Below are 19,718 nucleotides of genomic sequence, written 5' to 3'. Positions count from 1 at the left end.
CGGCCCTGCAAGGGTGGCTTGGTCGGGACCCTGTGCGCCCGTTCTAGCGTGAAAAAAGGGGAAAGGCCCTCCGGGGAAACCTGCGTCCGGAACCAGTTCTCCACCATGTCCGTCCCCTCCACTTTCTCCGGCAGGCCGACCACTCTCACGTTGTTCCGCCGACTGCGACTTTCCGCATCCTCGGTCCTCTTCTCCAGTGTCGTTAGGCGCTGCAGGGCATCTTCCAATTTGCGTTCCACTGTCACCACTGCTGGTTTCAGGTCTTGAGTCACCAGTTCCGTTTCCTTCACCCTGTCTACCAACTTCGAGTGGTCGGCTCTCAGAGGTCCCAGCCCCGTCGCAACCTGCGATATGTCGTTATGTAAGGATTCCTTGGATGCCGTGATCGCCTCCAGAATTTTATCTAGCCGTTCATTCAGCTTACGTACCTCTCCTGAGCTTTTGTCGCCACCTCCGCCGGCCTGCTCGTCAGCCCGAGCGCCAGTCTCTCCCGCTCCAGCCTTCGGTTTCATTATGGTCTGTAGAGCCCGGTCACCCTCCGGAGAGAGCCGTCCACGCTCCCAGGAGCACCCGGCGACTGTTCGGGCTTACACAGTCAGTGGCGATTCTCGGACTCTGCCAGGGCGCTCAGTCCCGTGCCCACCAGCGACCCACTTCCGGTCAGCTGTATCTTCAGCCCCCAGGGTACCCAGTAATCTCGCCCCGGCACAAATATAAGGGCAAGAAAACCTCCGGTACCCCTCGGCTGTTTCCACCCTTTTGGCAATGCGCTCAGGACCCAGCAGGCACCCCGTGTTCTCTCTGTTCAACAGTGGCCGCCTTCAACTCTCGCCACCGATCTGTTGTTTCTCGCCACAGGGGTTCATGTACAGGGGGTTTCACGAGTCAAACGGGCCCAACGAGTCCACAGAGCGCTCAGAGCAGAGTCCACTGTTAAGCCGCAATTCGGAAACTCTCTATGTCCTCTCAATGTGGACTTAGCTCAGCAGGGCACGGGGGCAGGGTATGGACAGCGCCATCGCAGAAATCAGCTCCCCTACAGTGTTTATGCTATCGTGCGGGCCCCACCGCACCGTCCGCCACCAGCCGTGCAGATATACTGTCCAGAAGGCATCACCCGCATGAGCACCGCGGGGCAACATATGGCCAGTGTTCAGCCCCCGGTCGCCCTCCCAGTAGTCACACCACAGTTCCTCCTCTGAACACCAATTTGTGTAGCAGACGGTACGGCACTCCAGCAGCCTCCCACTGTCTATGCACACTGCTGTGAGGTCGCCCCCGCCGCGCCCCCAGCACCGCATGCCCGCTCCAGCCCTCGCCGGTAATAGTCCTGATGCGGGTCCCCGCACATGCACTCACCGGAGTCACAAGAGCTCCAGACGGCAATCGGCATGTCCCACAGTGCAGTCGCTGCAGGGCGCAAGCACTGATCAAGCGGGCGGTCCGCGGCGAAATCCTGGTCACGCTCAATCCCCTGGGCAGTGTTCCAACTCCCTCCTCTGCTCCGGGGTAACTGCCGCGCCACCACCACACCGCTCACAGCAGCAGCAGTGCCCAGCTTCAGGCAGTCGCAGAGCCCCCCCGGAAGAGGAGCTCAGGTCCGTTCGCTCAAGCCGGTCCCGCAGATGGCCGCCATCGTGAGATCACCCTCAAGCCGCCAGTTCTCCGGTAGACTCCGGACCCTCGCCCGCAGCTGGGGTAGCCCCCCCGCACCGGCAGCCAGGGTGCCGGTCCTCGTCGGCGCAGCGAGCGCCTCTCGTGTCTTGGGCCCTGGGACTCGGTAGCTGGCCCTCCGGCCCGGGTCACCGCCGTCGTCTGATAATGTCCACCATCATGTTGCTCTTCAAAGCTGTCCCCGGTACTTTGCTCGATTCCGGTGTCTCAGCAGAGCCCTCCTCCGAGGTCGCGAGCAGCCGGGGATGTTCCCCTGGTGGTCCCACACGGTCACCAGTCTCGTGAGCCGCAAACAGGATAATTATGCGGATAAATGGTGGGTTCGGGCACGGAGCTCCCGGCTCACGCCGCTGTCCGCATCAGTGCCGAAACCACGCCCCCTTTTCCTGTATGTCTCTCCTTTTCTAAAAATTCATAATCTGCTTTTAAAAATAACAAATTTTATTGGGGGGGCATACTCTTTGTACAGTTTTAAACCATTTTTTTTCCCGAGTCATAACTGGGACCTTAATCCCGATCACGCGTCCTAAATAGCACATTGACAGAATTTGTACTGTTGGGGGGAGAAGAACACATTAGCAGTCAAGACCTGCACTGTCACTTTCAGCACATGTTGCACTTTATTCTAATCTAATGAGGCAGCAGACAAGGAAAGGCAAGCAGGTCTGCGCCCATCCACGTCCGGATCAGGGTTAGTGCCGGCCATTCTGCTAGTAAGCCTCACCATAATGCTCCTCATGTAACTACACTAGGGCCGTAGTATTAGAACTTTGTACTTCATCCTGTGGTCTTGTAATCAATTTTACTGTTGGTAACTCAGGAGTGGGATTCAACGCCTAAGGGTGGTTTCATGCTTGAAGCCCCTAAACCACGTAGCCCCAAACTCGATTTAAACCACGGACTTAGGCTGCATAATGGGTGGAGTGACTCCATGCTACCAACACCTGGAGCCTCCTTCTCAGCAAGCCTTATAAATTGTAGCTCCTTACCACATGCATTCGATATTTTCAATGCGTTGACTGTAAACCACTGGGATCCGACGTTTCATACCAAAACCTGGTTAAAAGACAGTTCAACCGCATATATTGCCTTGGCAATGCCCCCTCCAGACTTCTTTATCAAGCACTTTAATACAGATGACAAAAATGGGGGTGGGGTGGCTATTATACACTGGTTCACCTTCCCCTGCACAGTATCAAAACTAACAAACATTCAAAATATTGAAGGAATGTCGTTCGCATTAACCCGTACAGCAATTTCTGTGCCCACTGGAACGTTTTAACCTGGAACAACTCATTAAGGTGCCCACTCACAAAGCAGGTCACATTCTGAATCTTAATTTGGTGAATCCCTCTACTGTGAGGGTAAGGCCAGTTCTGAAACCCACTTGGTCTGCCAACGTTTTGATCCCTTTAATGTTGTTTCCTCTACTCCGTGTGCCCCACAGAGTCTGACGAAGAAAGTGTCATGACTCTAGCATAAAATCTCTGACTCCCTACTCATGGAGGTTCTCCAGTCCTCTCCCTGTTATAGGACAGGGGACCTAGAGCAAGACACAACATGTTTAAACAAATGGTTGACGAAGGCAAAAGACACAATTGCTAATGTAAAATAACAAGCCCAGGCAAAGTATATGGAGAAAACCAATGTAGACAAAAGACATAAAATATGATATTCCGGGTTGAGAGTCCTTATAAATCAAAGAGCAACATCTTGTTCCTATTCCATCCCGCTACTGTCCAGTTTTGTACCCATTACCTTAGAGGAATCAGCAGCAGAACTCGCAAGTTGTAAGTCTGGCTATCCTCTAGATCTCTGTCCACTGGCCATCCTCAATCTGGCTGCCCGGTGGTTAACCGAATCTTGAACAGACAGCTAAATGAATCCTTGGCACTGTTGTCTTCTTGCTGAAAACAAGCTTTGCTGCTTCTCCTGCTTAAGACACCATCAACTCCTTTTAGCCTTTCAGGAAAACTGCCCACGTCCTTGAGCTCCTTTAAACTCTGCCTCTAATCAGTGGTGGACTGGATGAATACAAGCTATTTGAAGCTGAACTCAGATACAAAGAGATCATTTTCTTTGGCCTCAAGTACACCCCTGAAACCTGCCTTTGGTTGCTGTTGGAATTGGGTTACTCCCACTTCCGACACCTGTGGTAAGAAACCTCGGGGTGAAATTTGACTCAGGCCTTACTTTCGAGCCCTAAATCAAGGCATTATCCATCACCTGCTTCTTCACTCTTGGGTCTCTGAGAAGGATGCTGCATCTCGGTGGAGTTTCGGAAGACAGCTGTCCACGCCTTGATTACCTCCAGGCAAGATTAACCCAACAGCTTGTATCAGGGTTCCCACCCTTTCTGATACAGCATCTCCAAATCATTCAGAACACGACTGCTCAGCTAATTGTCAAGATTCCCACTCGAGTAGCAGTGTCAGGAGAACTAGGTCATCTACAAGGGCTTCTAGTGAAAAAATGGTCCAGTTCAAAGCACTCATCCTTGCCTTTAGGACCCACAACTACAAGGCTCCTCTCTACCTCAGGCGCTGCATCAAGCCGTATGTCCAGGAGAGCTCTTTGAGATCCAACAATCTGAAACTCTTCCAACTCCCTCATATTAACACAACTAGAAGAGGAGGTAGATCATTCACTTTCCTGGCAACTAAGTGTGGAATGTGATCCCACTTGCTTTAGAAAGCAGCCCGTCTGAAGCCACTTTTAGAAAAAGCTTAAAAACCTTAAAAACCTTACTTTTCAATTCCTGCATAAACGTCAGTTAGCATTTCTTCCTTTTGGTGTCCTGTGGGTGTTTCTTCCACTAACGCTGGGACGCCTCTTTGGAGGCCTCTGTGCGGTAAACAAATGTATTGTATTTTATGACTGATTATATCAAAACTTGGTTTAATTTTAAGTATGTTCAATCCTGCACTCAACTCCACTCAAGTTGTAAAAACCAGCATGTCTTGAGCAACAAAGGATAAAAATGAAAAAACACGTAAGCAGTTATATTTTAGTAGCAAAGAGTACCTGAATTAATTTGGGAAAGGGAAAGGCCAACAAGATGGAAACATGAAGATTCTGAAAATGCCAACAAAACAAGGGTATAACTGTCACCAAAAGGTGACGGATGAATAACTTGTCAATAGACTAGTCTCATTAGCAGAGCTTGCCTAGTCATCAGAAAGGGCTATTGAGACTAGGCCAAGGAGAGCGCGCGCTTGCACTTACTGAAAGCCGTAAAGGTTTAGTATGACTTTTAAATGAGTTGCACACAAAGCATCTGAAAACCAACCAACCTTTTCACTTGGATCATGTGCAGAATACAGAGTACGGGATGATATGATGCACCATCTTGATCGAAGAGCCCCCATCTACAAAGAAACACAAAATGGCATCAACATCCTCCAAACTTGCAATGAACAGAGAAAAAACAATATGCATTTCCCCGACTACCTATAGTTTTGGTTCTCCTCCGTTCCTAAAATTGCAACAACGTGTACACCCTAAGAAAGAAGCAGGAGACTGTCATGCAAAATCAAAAGGGAGTGAATAGTAAATAGTAGTGGTGCGCCAACACTTAACTTTTTGTTTTACTTTTTAGGTTAAGAAAAAAAAACTACAATGTTCTACATATTTTGGAGGTGTGTGATAATACAGCGTAACGGCAAATTGGGCAATGCTTGGAAGTAAATATCATAACATGGCTTGGGACTCAATTAGGTCATTTTGTCTTTAACAGTTTCTCAAACCTGAAACTCCACCTCTCCAGTTCCAGCTCTGGAGGTAGCCATCACAGGCTTGGATCAATTTTTGAAACCGCACTACATGTCAACAAATTCACTTCCAAAGCACTTGGATCAGCCTGCCATACAGAATTGGTACAAAAGCACCAACAGGGCAGACTCAGAGAGAAAGGAGCCAAATGACTGCTTTAATGTAATGTAATAAGTAATGTAAATAATTTTTCTAAAGCGCTCCATTATCTATAAAAAGTGTACTGCCACTAACATTAACAAAGACCATGTATGAGCAGCCTAGCCTAAAGAGAACAGATTACGGGTTTCAAACCTTTTCAGAAAGGCAAGAGCGGGTTGTTTTTCATGAAATGGCCACATTAAGCCCAAGGCTGGAGTGAGCAGTTTCTCAAGGAGATGAAATCAGGTTAATGGTAGGCAATGTTTAGATATTGCTTAACAAAAATATCAGTTAATTCACCAAGCAATATATTTATTTCCATATTTTTAAGGTGAGAACAGCACAAATACCTTACAATCCACCCCAAAGTGTGTTAGAAATAATATAAGCCAAAAAGCATTGACCAGGATGATCAAGACAAAACGCACACATGTGAGACGTACGGACTGGAGAAGATTTGGATAGAGTATTAGGCCAACTTTTGCATGGGGAGTGAGAGAAAATGTATGACAGGAAAAAAACGTTAATTTAGATATAAGGCTGCGAGAAATGAAATATAAAGTCTTGACCTATAAGTATAGGACACCGGAGAGGATAGGAAAAAGCAACACCCACAGAGGTGATCAATGTTGGAAAGGATGTGGGATCTCTACTTCATCTACTAAAGCAGTGCCCCAAATTGGGCACGTACTGGGAAGAAGTGCTGGGTGAACTCAATAGAGTGTTTGAAGTCCGTATCCCCAGAGGGGCGGTAGTGGGTGGGGGTAGGTTGCTTATAAAAAGTGTAACAACTTGTACTTGTTTGAGCTCCTCGACGTCCGGGTGGTTGCAGGTGATGGCGTGTGTTTAATCACAAATAAAACACAATTAAAAATAAAACCTCAAGCTCTCCATTGAAGTCCACAACACAGAGATGGACATTAAGGAGCTGACAGATAGTTAAGGGATTCAAACCTGGCATAAGTGGAGGGGCAGTGGAGAAGTCAAGAGGGACTGGCTGTTTCTTTGCAATATCTTAAAGAGTTCAGGGGTGCTCTTGTAAACAACCTCTTGAAACTGGATGGACTGGAGGAAACATTCAGAGAGGTGCTCAATCAAGGGTCCTGTGGGTTCACTCTGACTCCATTTAACTCTACTGCATGCGGCTATGGAAATGTTGCTTAGGAATCTTCTGTGTGATTTGTGGGGAGGTGCAGGGATAAACGGAGACTGTTGCTTCTCACCTGACTTGACTTTTGTTTCAATGCAATGAGGTTCACACCTGGATCCGCGAGTGGAGGGAGCGTAATGGTAATTTTATATTCCACAGACTTCAGGGACCTAATCCCTTGAGGCAATACAGAGAAGAGAAGTGCAATATGAGGGCACATCTTTGCAGCTCTTCGGTGACTTGCACCCAGACACATTACTAGAAAGAGGGATTTCTTAGCAATCAAAAAGGAATTTAAATCCCAACCCATGGGATCAAGTCCACCATCCAATAGAACAAAGGGTAGTTCACAGTAATGAGATATTAGTTGTTACTCAGGAGGAGGCTGCCAAAGCACTTGTAGAGGACATTAAAAAAAAGAACCTGTGACATAATGAGCAACATTATCCCGGATTGGTTTATTTTCTACTTTGTGGTTCACTGGGACTTATGACCCTGAGAACCATGATGAGTGTGGCTATTCCGGGCCTTGCCAAATGGTAGTGCTATTACCTATTAATCTTCCTTTCTCTTAGGTTTATCTGGCCGATGTGGCTTTGCCTTTATGGGCTTTTCACTTTGAGGGGTTATCAAATGTAAAAAAATGTTTAGTATTTATGTCTCACATCATAAATGGAATTTTGATTCAGTTGTTTTCTGCTGTGTGCTATATGCTGTATGAACAGAAATCCAATGTTCACATAGATTCACACTCCATAATGAAATAGTCCCCGATGCATTTCGTGCAAACTTGCACTTCTTCAGGGGGAATCGGCCATGGAGCAGAGAGTAGGAAAACAACGTCGGTGCAGTTAAACCCGGTCCGTGTGAACGGCCAGGTTTAACTGCACCGACGTTGTTTGATTTCTGTTCATACATGTACCTAAATACTACTATCATATGACGAAGTATATGAAGAAATTAGATAATTTTGAATACCCATTTGATTCAATCTATTAAAGATTACAATCTTCTCTACAATTTTGGAGTACTGGTATACATTTGACCACGCACATTTGCGCATCAAGAGTGCCCAGGGATAGTCCTTACCCGTTGTAAGGCTTTCTATGCTTAATCAGAAAAGAGTAATGGTTGATCTCTCTCGGGTTGTGAATAATGTTGGAGGTGGAAATAAGTACTTGGACTGTTATTTCCTGAAAATCATTAAAAGGTTTTTTAAAAGTCACAGTTTATGCGCACTATTGACAAATTAAGATTTATATTTTAGAAATGAAACATGTACAACTATATTAGATAAAAGTACAATTATAAAGCACAGAGCAGAAGGAGAATTACCTGGACATTTCCATCAGGGAATACGTTAGAAAAAGTGGGCATTATCACCAAATGTAAGCCATAAAGGTAAAGATTTTAGAAGATGAACATGGAATGTCAGGTACTTGTGGAATAGCTGACTCATACACAAACTTCATGCTACTGATACTTTCCAATCTGGACACCCAAACTGCAATCAATGCTCTTTCTTGACTTTGATACACCTGGTTCCACAGATTTCTTTTTAATAGCCAGGTTCTACAAAACCACTAGATATTTCCGAAGTACAAGAACATTTAACTCAATGGACCATATTTCATCTATCAAATGTTCTAGTATGAATCGACCAAACTTTCAGGACACCAATAAAGGAGCACAAATTTCTACTGCAAAATTAAGACATTTTTGGACATCATTTCAAAGAAACAGGAGGGAACTTTTAGCATGCAGACAAGTAGGCTGAGCTAAATATGAAAACCTGTGATGCATCCATATGCTATCACAAATGTACTATAATGATTTTGAAAATGAGAACAGAAAAAAAAAGCTTAAGGTTTTGGGTTACAATGCTACTTGATGGTCTATGTGAAATGTAGAATAAAAGGCACAAATGTCCCAAAATGAAGTTTTTATTGAGTAAGCACCCAGGTAAATGAAGGCAGATTTCAAACTACGATATTAACTATATAAAGATATTTGATCAACAGGTACTTCCAAGAGCTGATCAGCCAACTCAAGACGTTCTACCGATTGCACATATAAGGCTTTATTAAAGTAATTTATCCAAAAGTAACGGGAACATACAATTTCCTCACTTTCTGCTTGTTTGTCTACCATCTTAAAACTGTTTTTTCCTTGTTTACGATGTCCTTGTCTTGGTGTGTGAAAGCCTTTTTTTTTTTACTCTTACTCTCGTCATCTACATTTGTACATTTATGCTGTGACTTTTACCTTACCTTTTATGATCTGCAAATTGCTAACCTCCCTTAAACCCATGTCCTTACCCCAAACCTCATTGCTCCTTTACCCTTGCTCTATCCTTAACCCCTTACCTCCTTTTCAATTACCTTTTTCCCATTGCCCCCTATGCCAATGTAATTAGCCGCTTGTCAGCTTATCCTTAACCCCTTACCTCCTTGTCATGTATCCTTTTCCCACTGCACCTTACCCCAATGCAACATGCCGCTTGTATGCTTATCCTCAACCCTTTGCCTCTTAACCCCTTCACACTTGTCTCTTTAACCCTTACCCCATACTCTTAGACCTAACTCTTACGGCTTTATACTTGCACTCAACCCTAAAATGTTACCTTTAACCGTTACCCTTAACCAGGGCTTTAAGGGGGGGGGGGCTGTGGGGGGCTGAGCCCCCCCAGTTTTTTGGGGGGGCCTCAAAGGTCAAAGGTAGGGTGAGCAGACGTCCCTGTTTTTGTTTGGTGTTACTAGTGTGGGTAACATGTCTTGACAGTGAAATACTGTCAATTTCGTTTTTCACTTGAAAGGCTATCTTGCCCATAGGATAACATGGGGCATGCTGTGTGACATGTTTACCTGCATATCTTCCCATAACAACAAGGTAGACATATGGAATCTGGTATCCCTGAACTCAGAATTTAATAACACATCCTTTAGTGAAGATGGTTTTTAAATTCTAAGTTTGGAAATAGCACTTTCAGAAAGTGGCTATTTTCCTGTTCAGCCCTTCTGTGTGCCTCTGCCTGGTTGTGTATTGACTGTCTGGTTGTGAGCGGCAGGGGCTGGGGGCGGCTACAGGAGGCTGGCTGAGTCAGCACAAGGCTGAATAGACCCATCTGCATGTAGAGTGGTGGGAGGAGTAGCACCTGGGTCTCAATAGGGCTGTGCCTGCCTGACACAATGCTGGCTCCACCTCCTGCAGTGTGTCTGATGGCCCTTGCCCACACTCACAAAGGAAGAAGAGGTGCACTGGCAGAGTGCACCCAAAACTGGTTTAGATTGGGTCCAGGACTCCTCACACAAGAAGAACAAAGACGTTTGGGGTATAAAAGTAGGACTGGAGCCCCAGTAAAAATAGATTAGGAAACTCTGTGATCAAGAAGGAATCCGTGCTGAGTGTCTGGGAGCTGACCTACAGTTGCTGTGATTGCTGAGGAAGGGACTGTCTGCTGTGTGCTGTGTCCCCCTAACTTGAAGGGGAGCTGTGCTGTGTGCTTTGCCCCTCTTAATCCTGCCTGTCTCCAAGGGCCTAAGAAGAGCTGTGAACTCAGGGATACAAAAGTTCTCCAGCACCCGCCCTTCCAGCTGCTGTGTGGGTCTCTGCGCTGTGCCTTCGTGAAGCTGCTCCCTTGCGAAATCTGTCTCGGTGTGCTCATCGGCACACAGCTGGGGCGTAAGGTCCTGAGGCCTGCTCTGCCTCAAACGTGATCTGCCCCAGGATCGTGTCCCTCGCGCTCTGTGCGTGTGGATTAACGCACCGCTGAGGAACTTTGGAGCGCCTGCTTTGCCCCTTAGCGCTGTGTGCGCATTGACTCCACCGCCGCCCCTCGAGCTGTCTTGTGGGCCCGAGGCCGGGTTCGCCACTCTGAGTAGGAGCATGGACACCCCAGTATTCACCACCACCGGCCCGGGATCGCCATTTCCGAACCGCGCTCGGATTGGTCACAGCAATGAAGATTTCCCTGAGCAATGCGGAGGTTTGTCAGGTGTAGCTACGTTGCGTCTGGAGAGGAGCGAGGCGTCCCCTAGCAACCGTGGTTCCCTCGAGCTCGTCATCGAGGAAAGGAGCTGCCTGAACATGAAGCTGAGGCGCGTCCCACCGGCGAAAGCGGTTTCACCGGAGATCAGCGCGGACCTTCACATCCTAAGGTAACCGGAGTTTGCACAGGGGGGAGATTACAATCACATGCGCTACCGGTGGGCCTGCCTTCTCTTTACAGGTCCCCTTGTTGCTACTTACGTGTCAGTGGCTTAACAAAACTTAAGGGGGCCCCCTGCAAAGTACCTGGAGGGGGCCCCCTCTGACCACACTCAGGAGCTTGAGGAGCCCCGCATCGTGGTGGCTGCGGGGGGCCTTTGATACACCACTGGGGAGATATCCATATTCAAGACTTCTTCTGGACTTTAGCCCAACAGCGGCCCTCGCTTTCCAGTTTACAATTCAGTTCACATCTGGTTGGCAGCCCTCACAGTTGCTCATTGTCGCCCTCTCCATTTCTTGGGTCACCGTTAGCACCTTTCCTGCCATGCCCCTTTGTAGTGCTGCTTCTTGCCTACTTTGTTTGGTGGGTCTTACAAGTGTGTTGCAGCAGTGCGCCGGGTCCTTCAGTCAGATTCCTGGCACGCCCCTGGGTCACTGTTGTACCACTCACTGCTGAAGTCAGTACGGCTGGTTTCATAAGGAATCTATTCCTTGTTATATACCCAGTATTATCTGTACAGCACATGCCCTCAATCCTACAGCCAGTCCGCTTTCCTCCCCTTGTAACAGCAAGACAGGGGATGCTGTCTCTTACAACATAGGTGTGCAAAGGAGGTGGGCTTCCGTTCGCCATTGCTCTTCTGCTCCCATTCCCTGGTTCTCTAAAGACAGAGGGATTCTCTTTCTCACCTGATTTCGTGGCCTGTTGGCACTATCCATCCTGTGCACCTGTTGGCACTATCCATCCTGTGCACCTGTTGGCACTTTCCATCCTGTGCATTAGTGCAGAGATTGAGGAATGGCACAGGCTTTCAGTGGATTCATGAGTCCGAAACTTGACAGCAATTCATGTTAGAATTATTCCCATCACCTTGTTTGTTGTTGCGGCTGACTCCCTAAATGCAGCGGCTACGCCCAGTTGTAGGTACCACGCTCAATTGTCATAGGAACCAAGCTATACCTCTCTGATGAGACCGAAGTACATTCTGCTGATCCCATCTCTAGTTACACATTAGTTGCCCCAACTAATCCATTGTAGCGTAATAAGGTGTTTTACAGTTGTGATATATGGGAAAACGCTACTTTGGGTGATTGTGACTCCACAAGTGCAGCTGGGGCATTTTTTTAAAACATCTCAGTCACATTAATTTTGAAATAACATTCCACACGCTAGGAGCAGGAGTCCTCCAAGCCGAAGGGCTCAGTCAATTTCATTATTCACCAGGTTTAAGGGAACATTATCCAAGTGAGCATTTTTAAGAGAACATTATCCAAGTGAGTATTTTTAAGAGAACACTACCCAAGGGAACATTTTTAAGAGAACATTACCCAGGTGAACATTTTTTTTTAACGTTTTTTATTGAGATCAGACATTGCAGTTGTGGACAACAACAAAAAATGCATACATACATAAATCAAACCAAATTCGGTATGGACAGCTAGGGTGGGCAACCTTTTGAAGACAAAATAAAGTTCATGGAAAGAAAACGTTTTTAGAAATGAAAAACCTAGATATACATAATGGACCCAAAGTTCCTACTTTAACCATTCAATCATAGAAGCCCAGATCTTACAGGACAGCTTCCACTTCCTCCGACCCTTTTGTGTAAACACAGAGAACTCCAAATTATGAATAGCAAGCAGCCTGGCTCTCCAATTACTAAATACAGGTGGATCGGAGATAGCCATTGTGAAGTGATACAGAGACGAATCACAGACATAGCTATAAACAGAAAGGCAGTATCATACCACGAAGTGCTTGCCCGTGATAAGGCTTCAGAGCCCATTATAACCATCTCTGGGGACGGGTACAGGAAATATTAAGCGTGCCATTAATAAATCGCTCGACATCGAGCATAAAATCATACCTAGCACAGTGATCCCCCTCCTTATGCCCCATTTTGCTTTTTTTGCAGGCGAGTAGTATAGATCAAAAGCGGCCATATAGCTTTGGGTCCGTAAACTACCAGAAACCAAAACCTTGCTGGCTAGCTCTATAGTGGACCTCAAGTCTATACCGGTTTTGCCTAACTTAGCCTCCCACTTCAAATTCTGCACCTCTAGATCATCCGGGAAACTAGCCAGTAAATGTTGGTACAGCGTCCCAATCCTAGCTTTTCCTTGTATTAATGAAAAAACATCAAATTCATCTAAAATTGAAGGAGTTTCGGTGAGACGTTTGTGAATAAAGCTCCTGATCTGTAAATATTTGAAAAAATCATGAGTAATCAATTTAAACTTCTCCTTGAGAAACGAAAAAGGAAGTATTTCCCCAGAAGAAGCTGAATCCCCAATGGTCTGAATCCCCAGGACCTGCCATCTATAAATTGTATGATCCTGAAAAATGGGGGGGGAGAACACGTGCAGCTTTAACCCCTTGTGTGTTGTGTGCTGTTGATGAGCTCAGCTCGTCATGAGGGACGGGTGAGCTGCCCTCATGACGAGCTGAGCTCGTCACAGCCGTTGGAACGTTTGCACGCGGGGATAATTACCCGCTGTGCTGAACGTTCTAAAAACGGGTGTGGTGTTACGAGCTCAGCTCATCACGAGGGCAGCTCCGCTGTGCCTCATGACGAGCCAAGCTCGTCAACAGCACAGCGGTGCCGCGCGCGGCCCCCTCCAACCCGCACAGCGGGGCGTGAACACCCCGCAGCCAAAGGGTTAAATGGGGTATACATATTCACTTTAGGGATGCCCAATCTTCACCGTATTTTCTGCCAGATATGAAACATGGCTATGATAACCTTAAACCTGGTCTTCTTGAAGTAGCTGGGCTCCAACACTTGAGTTAAAATACCCTTGGCTGCAGTGCCGAGACCGATCTTAAAAACGGTTGGACTATTACATACGTGAACCTCAGCACTTGACCCCAAAAGTGTAACACCCATAGATTGAACAAAGGTGGACCATTAATATAATAACAAATTAGGTACAGCCCAGCCGCCCCGATCATAGGGGAGATGAAGCCATTTAGCGGCTCTACGGGCATGGCGGTACCCCCAAAGAAACCTTAAACAGATCCTATCGGCCTTCAACAGGGTTTTCTGAGAAATTTCTAAAGGAATTGTCCTAAAGAAATATAAAATTTTTGGAAGTACCAACATTTTGAGAACACTTCAGCGACCATATAAAGAAAGGTGCAAATGAACCAGTCGTTCAAGCTGGTATTTACAGCGTCAACCACCGGCAAGATGTTCAGGTCCGAAATGGTTTCAACTGCCGCCGAGATCTTAACTCCTAGATAGGTTGCTGTACTGACCACAGGGGACTCAGAGGGGGTCACATTGAATGTTTGGAGAACCTGAGTTTTTGCCACGTTTAATTTGTATCCTGAAACTGAGCCAAATAGTTCAGAGGATGACTTGAGAGCCATGAAGCCGGAGGATACATCTGAGGTTAGTACCACAATATCATCCGCATAAGCGAGGGCGCGGTACTCTGTGCCTTCGAACCTTATGGGTGATCTATCTGAGTGGCCTTCGATCTTACCAAGAAATGGATCGATATATAAGGCGAAGACCAAGGATGAACAAGGACACCCTTGCCTTGTGCCTCTTCTAATATTGAAATACCCCAGCTCCTGACCAGAAATGCGCAGTGCGGCTTTAGGGGAAATATAAAGTGTCTGTATTGACTGGATAAATTCAGGTGAGAAGCCCTTCCACCAGAGCACGGCCCACAAGAACTCCCAGGAGACCCTGTCGAACGCCTTCTCGGCGTCCAACAGGATCAACCCAAGGGGAGAGGCCGCGACCTGGGCCCAGTCCAATATAGCGATAACACGACAGACATGATCTGCAGTATCCCTGCCCGGGATAAATCCATGTTGGCGCAGAGAGACCAATGGAATTATTACACCAGCCAATCTAGATGCCAACATTTTAGAATAGATTTTGCTCTCACTATTTATGAGTGAGATGGGTCGGAAAGATGAGGGATTCAGCTCAGACTTCCCCTTTTTTTTTTTTTTTTTTTTTTTTAAACAGAACTATTGTAGTCTGGCGCCATGATTCGGGAACAATACCTCTGTGCAATTCTGAAAATCATCAGCAAATCCTGTTGAATCTCCCTGATGAAAATCTTATAGAACTTAAGAGGCAGAGTGTCCGGGCCAGAGGCTTTCCCGGCAGCTAAGGTTTTGATTGCTAACTCGACCTCCTGGGGTGAGATAGGAGCAGACAATATTTCAGTTCGGAGGAGATCTTAAGCGTATCCAACCCAGAGAGAAAGTCCTCAGTCTCGGACTCCACCAGAGCACTCCCAACATCCTCTGTATAAAGCTCCGTATAATATTTTTGAAAGGCTTCAGCCACTCCCTCCTGAGTATCCTGTACCACCCCATTTGCATCATAGATTCTGTTAATGCAGTTCTGGAGAGCTTTCTGCTGCAGCCTCTTGGCGAGTACCCTCCCAGAGTTCTCCCCAAACTCAAACATCTTTGTACGATATTGGAGATACTTAGTAGCAAGATCTTGTCCGAAGGACTCCAATAATTTAGATTTTAGTATAGCGACCGTCTGTAGACTTTCTTCTAAAGGGAGGCCGTTCTTAATGTTCGATATTAACTCTAGCTCCGCAAACCTAAGCTCATCAATGCGACTCTTGACCAACTCTTGCCCCTCCCTCCACCGAAAAGAGGAAAAACTCTTAGTCTTGCCGCGAATTGCAGCCTTTAACGCATCCCAGACCATGGGCTCAGATGCCGTTCCCCTATTTATATCAAGGAATTCAACTAACCATTTTCTCATGTGAGCTTGATCGGTGTCGTCCACCAGGAGGTTCCTTTCAAATGTCTAGACCCGAGGGGTTCTGCGCAAACGAGACCAAGGGCATTCGACTAGCAGCGGATTGTGATCCGATAAAATTCTGGGGGAAATGGAAATAGAAGCTATTTCTGCCAATTGGTCTGACACAAAAAAGTAATATAATCTGACCATTTTATTGTGAGGGGCGGAATAATATGTGTACCCATCATACATACTATTATGTCTATTCCAAGGTCAGAGACAGCATGTTCTTGAACTAAAGCCTGCAGGGTCTTAAACACTCTAGGTTTCCTGCCGATATAATTATCAGCACCTGAAAGGTTGAAATTAGCAGATAGATTGAAATTCATATCGCCGCACACAAATAGGGGAAAAAGCCAGGTAGCTAATTGGACATTTAAATATTTAAACAATTCCGGATCATCCAAGTTTGGACCATAGATGGTACACAAAGTTGAAGGTCTATTCTCAATTAAGATTTCAACAATAGTCCATCTTCCCATTCTATCCTCCCGGACCCCGGTACAGACCCCAACTCCACGCTTCAATAAAATAGCAACACCCCTAATCATGGAGGTCTGCTTGGAACATGCAATTAAATCATATCCAGGCACCTTCAGACACTCCCGTCTCCCCCAAGGCAAATGGGTCTCCGGTAGACATAATATATCCACCTTCATGAGATGAACAATCTTAGAAAAGAGTACACTGGGAAAAACAGCGTACGATGAACAAATAAGTAGAGGTCAGAAACCGCCCGATTTTCGCGCTGTTTCTGACCTCTCCTTTGGCAAGAAACGCGACCGGGAGACTGATGTAGGAGCGGGACACAAAACTTGCTTGAGATGCATAGTGACACATATCAGAGTGTTCACCAGCTGTAGTTTACTGAAATCTGTGATTGAGAAGTTGCAACTGTACTTATAAAGTTTTTCTGTCTATATCGCAGTTATATGCCTACACATTCGTTCATCGTACGCTGTTTTTCCCAGTGGAAATAAGAAGGTGTTGGATACCTCAACCTTTAAATAGTTTCAATTCAGAAACAGAGACCTATATGCGCCATCCGAAGATTGCCTTACCCGTTTGCTTTCTTCATTCATAATATCTGCCCTGAGAAAGCCCAACCTGGGCGAAACGCGTTGGCTGTGTTGATTGTTCATCTTTTTCAAGATACTTTATGAAGAATCCAATAAAATCATCTTATGAACATCAATGAAGGACTATTATTCATTCGTGAACGCATATAAACATTTTGTTGGATATTTTCTCTGTACAGTTCGTTTTTTCGTTCCCTCTCTATTCTTTCTTTGCACGTTTCCAAACCGCCTTGTGATGCTGTCTAGGTTCCAGTCTCTCAAACTGGAAACGCTCCAATGAAATGGGTGGCCTTCTGATCTACAAGCCAAGAATAACGAATAGCACACCTTCCCTCCCCTCATTCAAGGCCGCTCTGAATATGCTCGACGCATCGATTGTTCCAAAATGAAAAAACAGCCTGTCCTCACCCTCGCTCAAATCCTAGATTTTTAAATGTATGTAACATACTCACATTTATGTAATTAGCTTTTTTGCACAAGAATAACAAAGTATGAGTATATCACAACTGCCTTAATAGAAGTACTCATTTACATCGACACTGTCATCGTACAGAGTATATTTACTTTGTACAGCAATTCCGTCAGGAATGCTACTGTGCCAAAAAAATACAATACACAAAAGGGAGTATTACAGGCGAGCCTTCTGTGATTAATGGGAGCAGAAGGCCTGTAAAGGTTGGACTGGTAAAGCGGTTTTTCTGAACCCCCACTATCACCTCGTCAGACTAGTAATAAAGTTTATTTTTGAATACGAGCGCTCCCTTATATGAGGAAGGCATTCAAGGCACTTACTTGCTGAAGAAGTCTAATTCCCAAATGTTGACAGGCTAAGTCAGTCATGCCCTCCTACACAATTCTAAGACTTTCTTAAAACTCTATTATGCGCTCCTTGGGACCCCATTATAGTAGTCGAAGCCCCCTACAAAGATACACTCGTTACACTCCAACCGTTCTGCAACGTCACAACATTTCCCGTGAATTCGCTTCCATGCTCCTTGTTAAATTCACTCAATTATGTTCTACAGTAACAAAATCACATTTGGTGACACAATTCACTTGCCAACACGCTTCACAATGAAAGTAGCAGAATGCAGATTTCTGAGTCGCAAGGGAGTTAAGGAAAGCAGTTCTGGAGAGCGTGCGCTGAATAGAACAGAAAAGCTGCTGACACGTGAGCCCGTAAAAGGCCAGCCAGGAACGCCTGGCGATGACATAAGTAATGTCTCAGTTCGAGGGTCGAATTGGACATTTAACACCTTTGTCTGAGGTGCGAACCTGTAAAACCGGTGCAAAGCAGGGGGGTCTGCAAGACCGTATCCCAGCTACATCAACTCAGCCTTTCACCTCCCTGGGCTATGAAGAAACACCAGGACCAAAAGGCATACGGGGACGAGGGCGGATGCAACTGGTGATATTCCCGGAAAAAGGCCTATTTGGAGAACGCAAGTACACGACGAGTGCCACAAAAACTAAACACATTCAAACCATAAATCTGAATGACGACCGAGAACGAAGTATATTTGAAGTTAGCACTTAGTGCATTAAACGTAGCCAGCTAGTCACTAATAGAATTCAAAATTCATGCAAAAAAGGATTCTCTTCACCTTCCAAGTACTAAATCAACTCAAGGGTTATAATTAATGCATACTATGGTAAACTGGATGGCTTCTATCCACAGTGCTTGTTTGGCTGCACAACGTCAGACCGCAATATACGTGAACGTTGGCAATGCCAATAAGTCTGGGCTTAATGTAACAACGCGTGTAAACAATGGCATGAACAAGTATGCATTTGTAACAATGTTGTATTTAGGTAGCGACCACAGGGAGGAATGGGGAGGGCAGGAAGAGAGAAAAGCACGGTTTTACAGCGAGTAGCTCGTGGGCCACGGTAGGTCACAGACTACCTGTAAGTAGCGCTCCGGTGTTGTCAAAACTACACCTAATAAAAGAGCCAGACTGAATAACATCATCAAATTATGCAATGTTCAAGTAGAAAATACTGAATTCACCCAAGAAATAAAAATGGCCCCCGAAAATAAACAAGGGAAGAAATATAATGACAGTCTCCAGATTCCAGATCTATCGACACCCATAACTCTGTAACTTGGGGGGGGGCTGTAAGCACCATGCCTTGTAGTTCTAGCGCAGCACGCCCATGTGTATCGAACCCTTTTACATAATGGTTAAGTGGACAGGGTCATGCCCTCGAGTCCACGAGACTCTGCCGTACAACTGACTGACAATAACAACACCTATCAACAACATTTGTGAATTCGGGTTTGTCTCAACATTAACAACAAGGCTCCGTAATAGCCTGAACAAACATACATGCATCAGTATTACACACATCACTGGTCCTGCATATACTGCAGATAAGAAATTGTAATAATAAATGGTATTTATATAGCGCTTACTACCCCCGATGAGGACCTTCTGGCCAGTTACAACTACTGGATGTTTTATTTACATTAAAAAAAACCTCAGTTTGAATAGGGTTTTAATACCATTCTAATTTAGGACAATTCATATCGCTTTCAAAATTCCAATTGGTCCAATATCAATGATTCTATTTATAACAAATACAACAGATACATTGACACTTTCCTCTGTAATGCAGTCGCACTACATTTCACGGTATTACTATCCTTCTCATTGGAAGTAAAGGTATCAGGATCTGCACAGGGCCTCGTTTTACTAGCATGGCACTGTTGCACGCTCTTAACCGGGGAATTCTAACCTAAACTTCCCAAATGGAAACCAGTTTGCTAACTGTATCACTACAGGTCACGAACATACATAAGGCCTTTTGTTAGTTGAGATTATATGTGTGGATAAAAGAATATAAATGCGATCTCCTCTTACTTTAGTTTTTAATTTGTTTGTTCTGCTCCCTTGGATCCAGGTT

The 19,718-nt window shown here is 45.6% G+C and overlaps 1 protein-coding gene across 1 annotated transcript in view; it reads right to left on the bottom strand.

Annotated features, from left to right (window-relative positions):
* Nucleotides 1–19,718, bottom strand: part of PCCA (propionyl-CoA carboxylase subunit alpha) — a 2,354,189-nt gene that overhangs the window by 2,281,977 nt on the left and 52,494 nt on the right. Inside the window, exon 2 of the mRNA XM_078657621.1 lies at nt 4,968–5,042. Coding sequence (XP_078513747.1) covers nt 4,968–5,042 — 75 coding nt within the window. The remainder of the gene's footprint in view (nt 1–4,967; nt 5,043–19,718) is intronic.

This window comes from Lissotriton helveticus, chromosome 8 (genome assembly GCF_964261635.1).
Source record: "Lissotriton helveticus chromosome 8, aLisHel1.1, whole genome shotgun sequence".
In the NCBI taxonomy this organism is placed as follows: Eukaryota; Metazoa; Chordata; class Amphibia; order Caudata; family Salamandridae; genus Lissotriton; species Lissotriton helveticus.
Note: the sequence above shows the minus strand (reverse complement) of the source record. Positions and strands in the feature narration are given on the sequence as shown.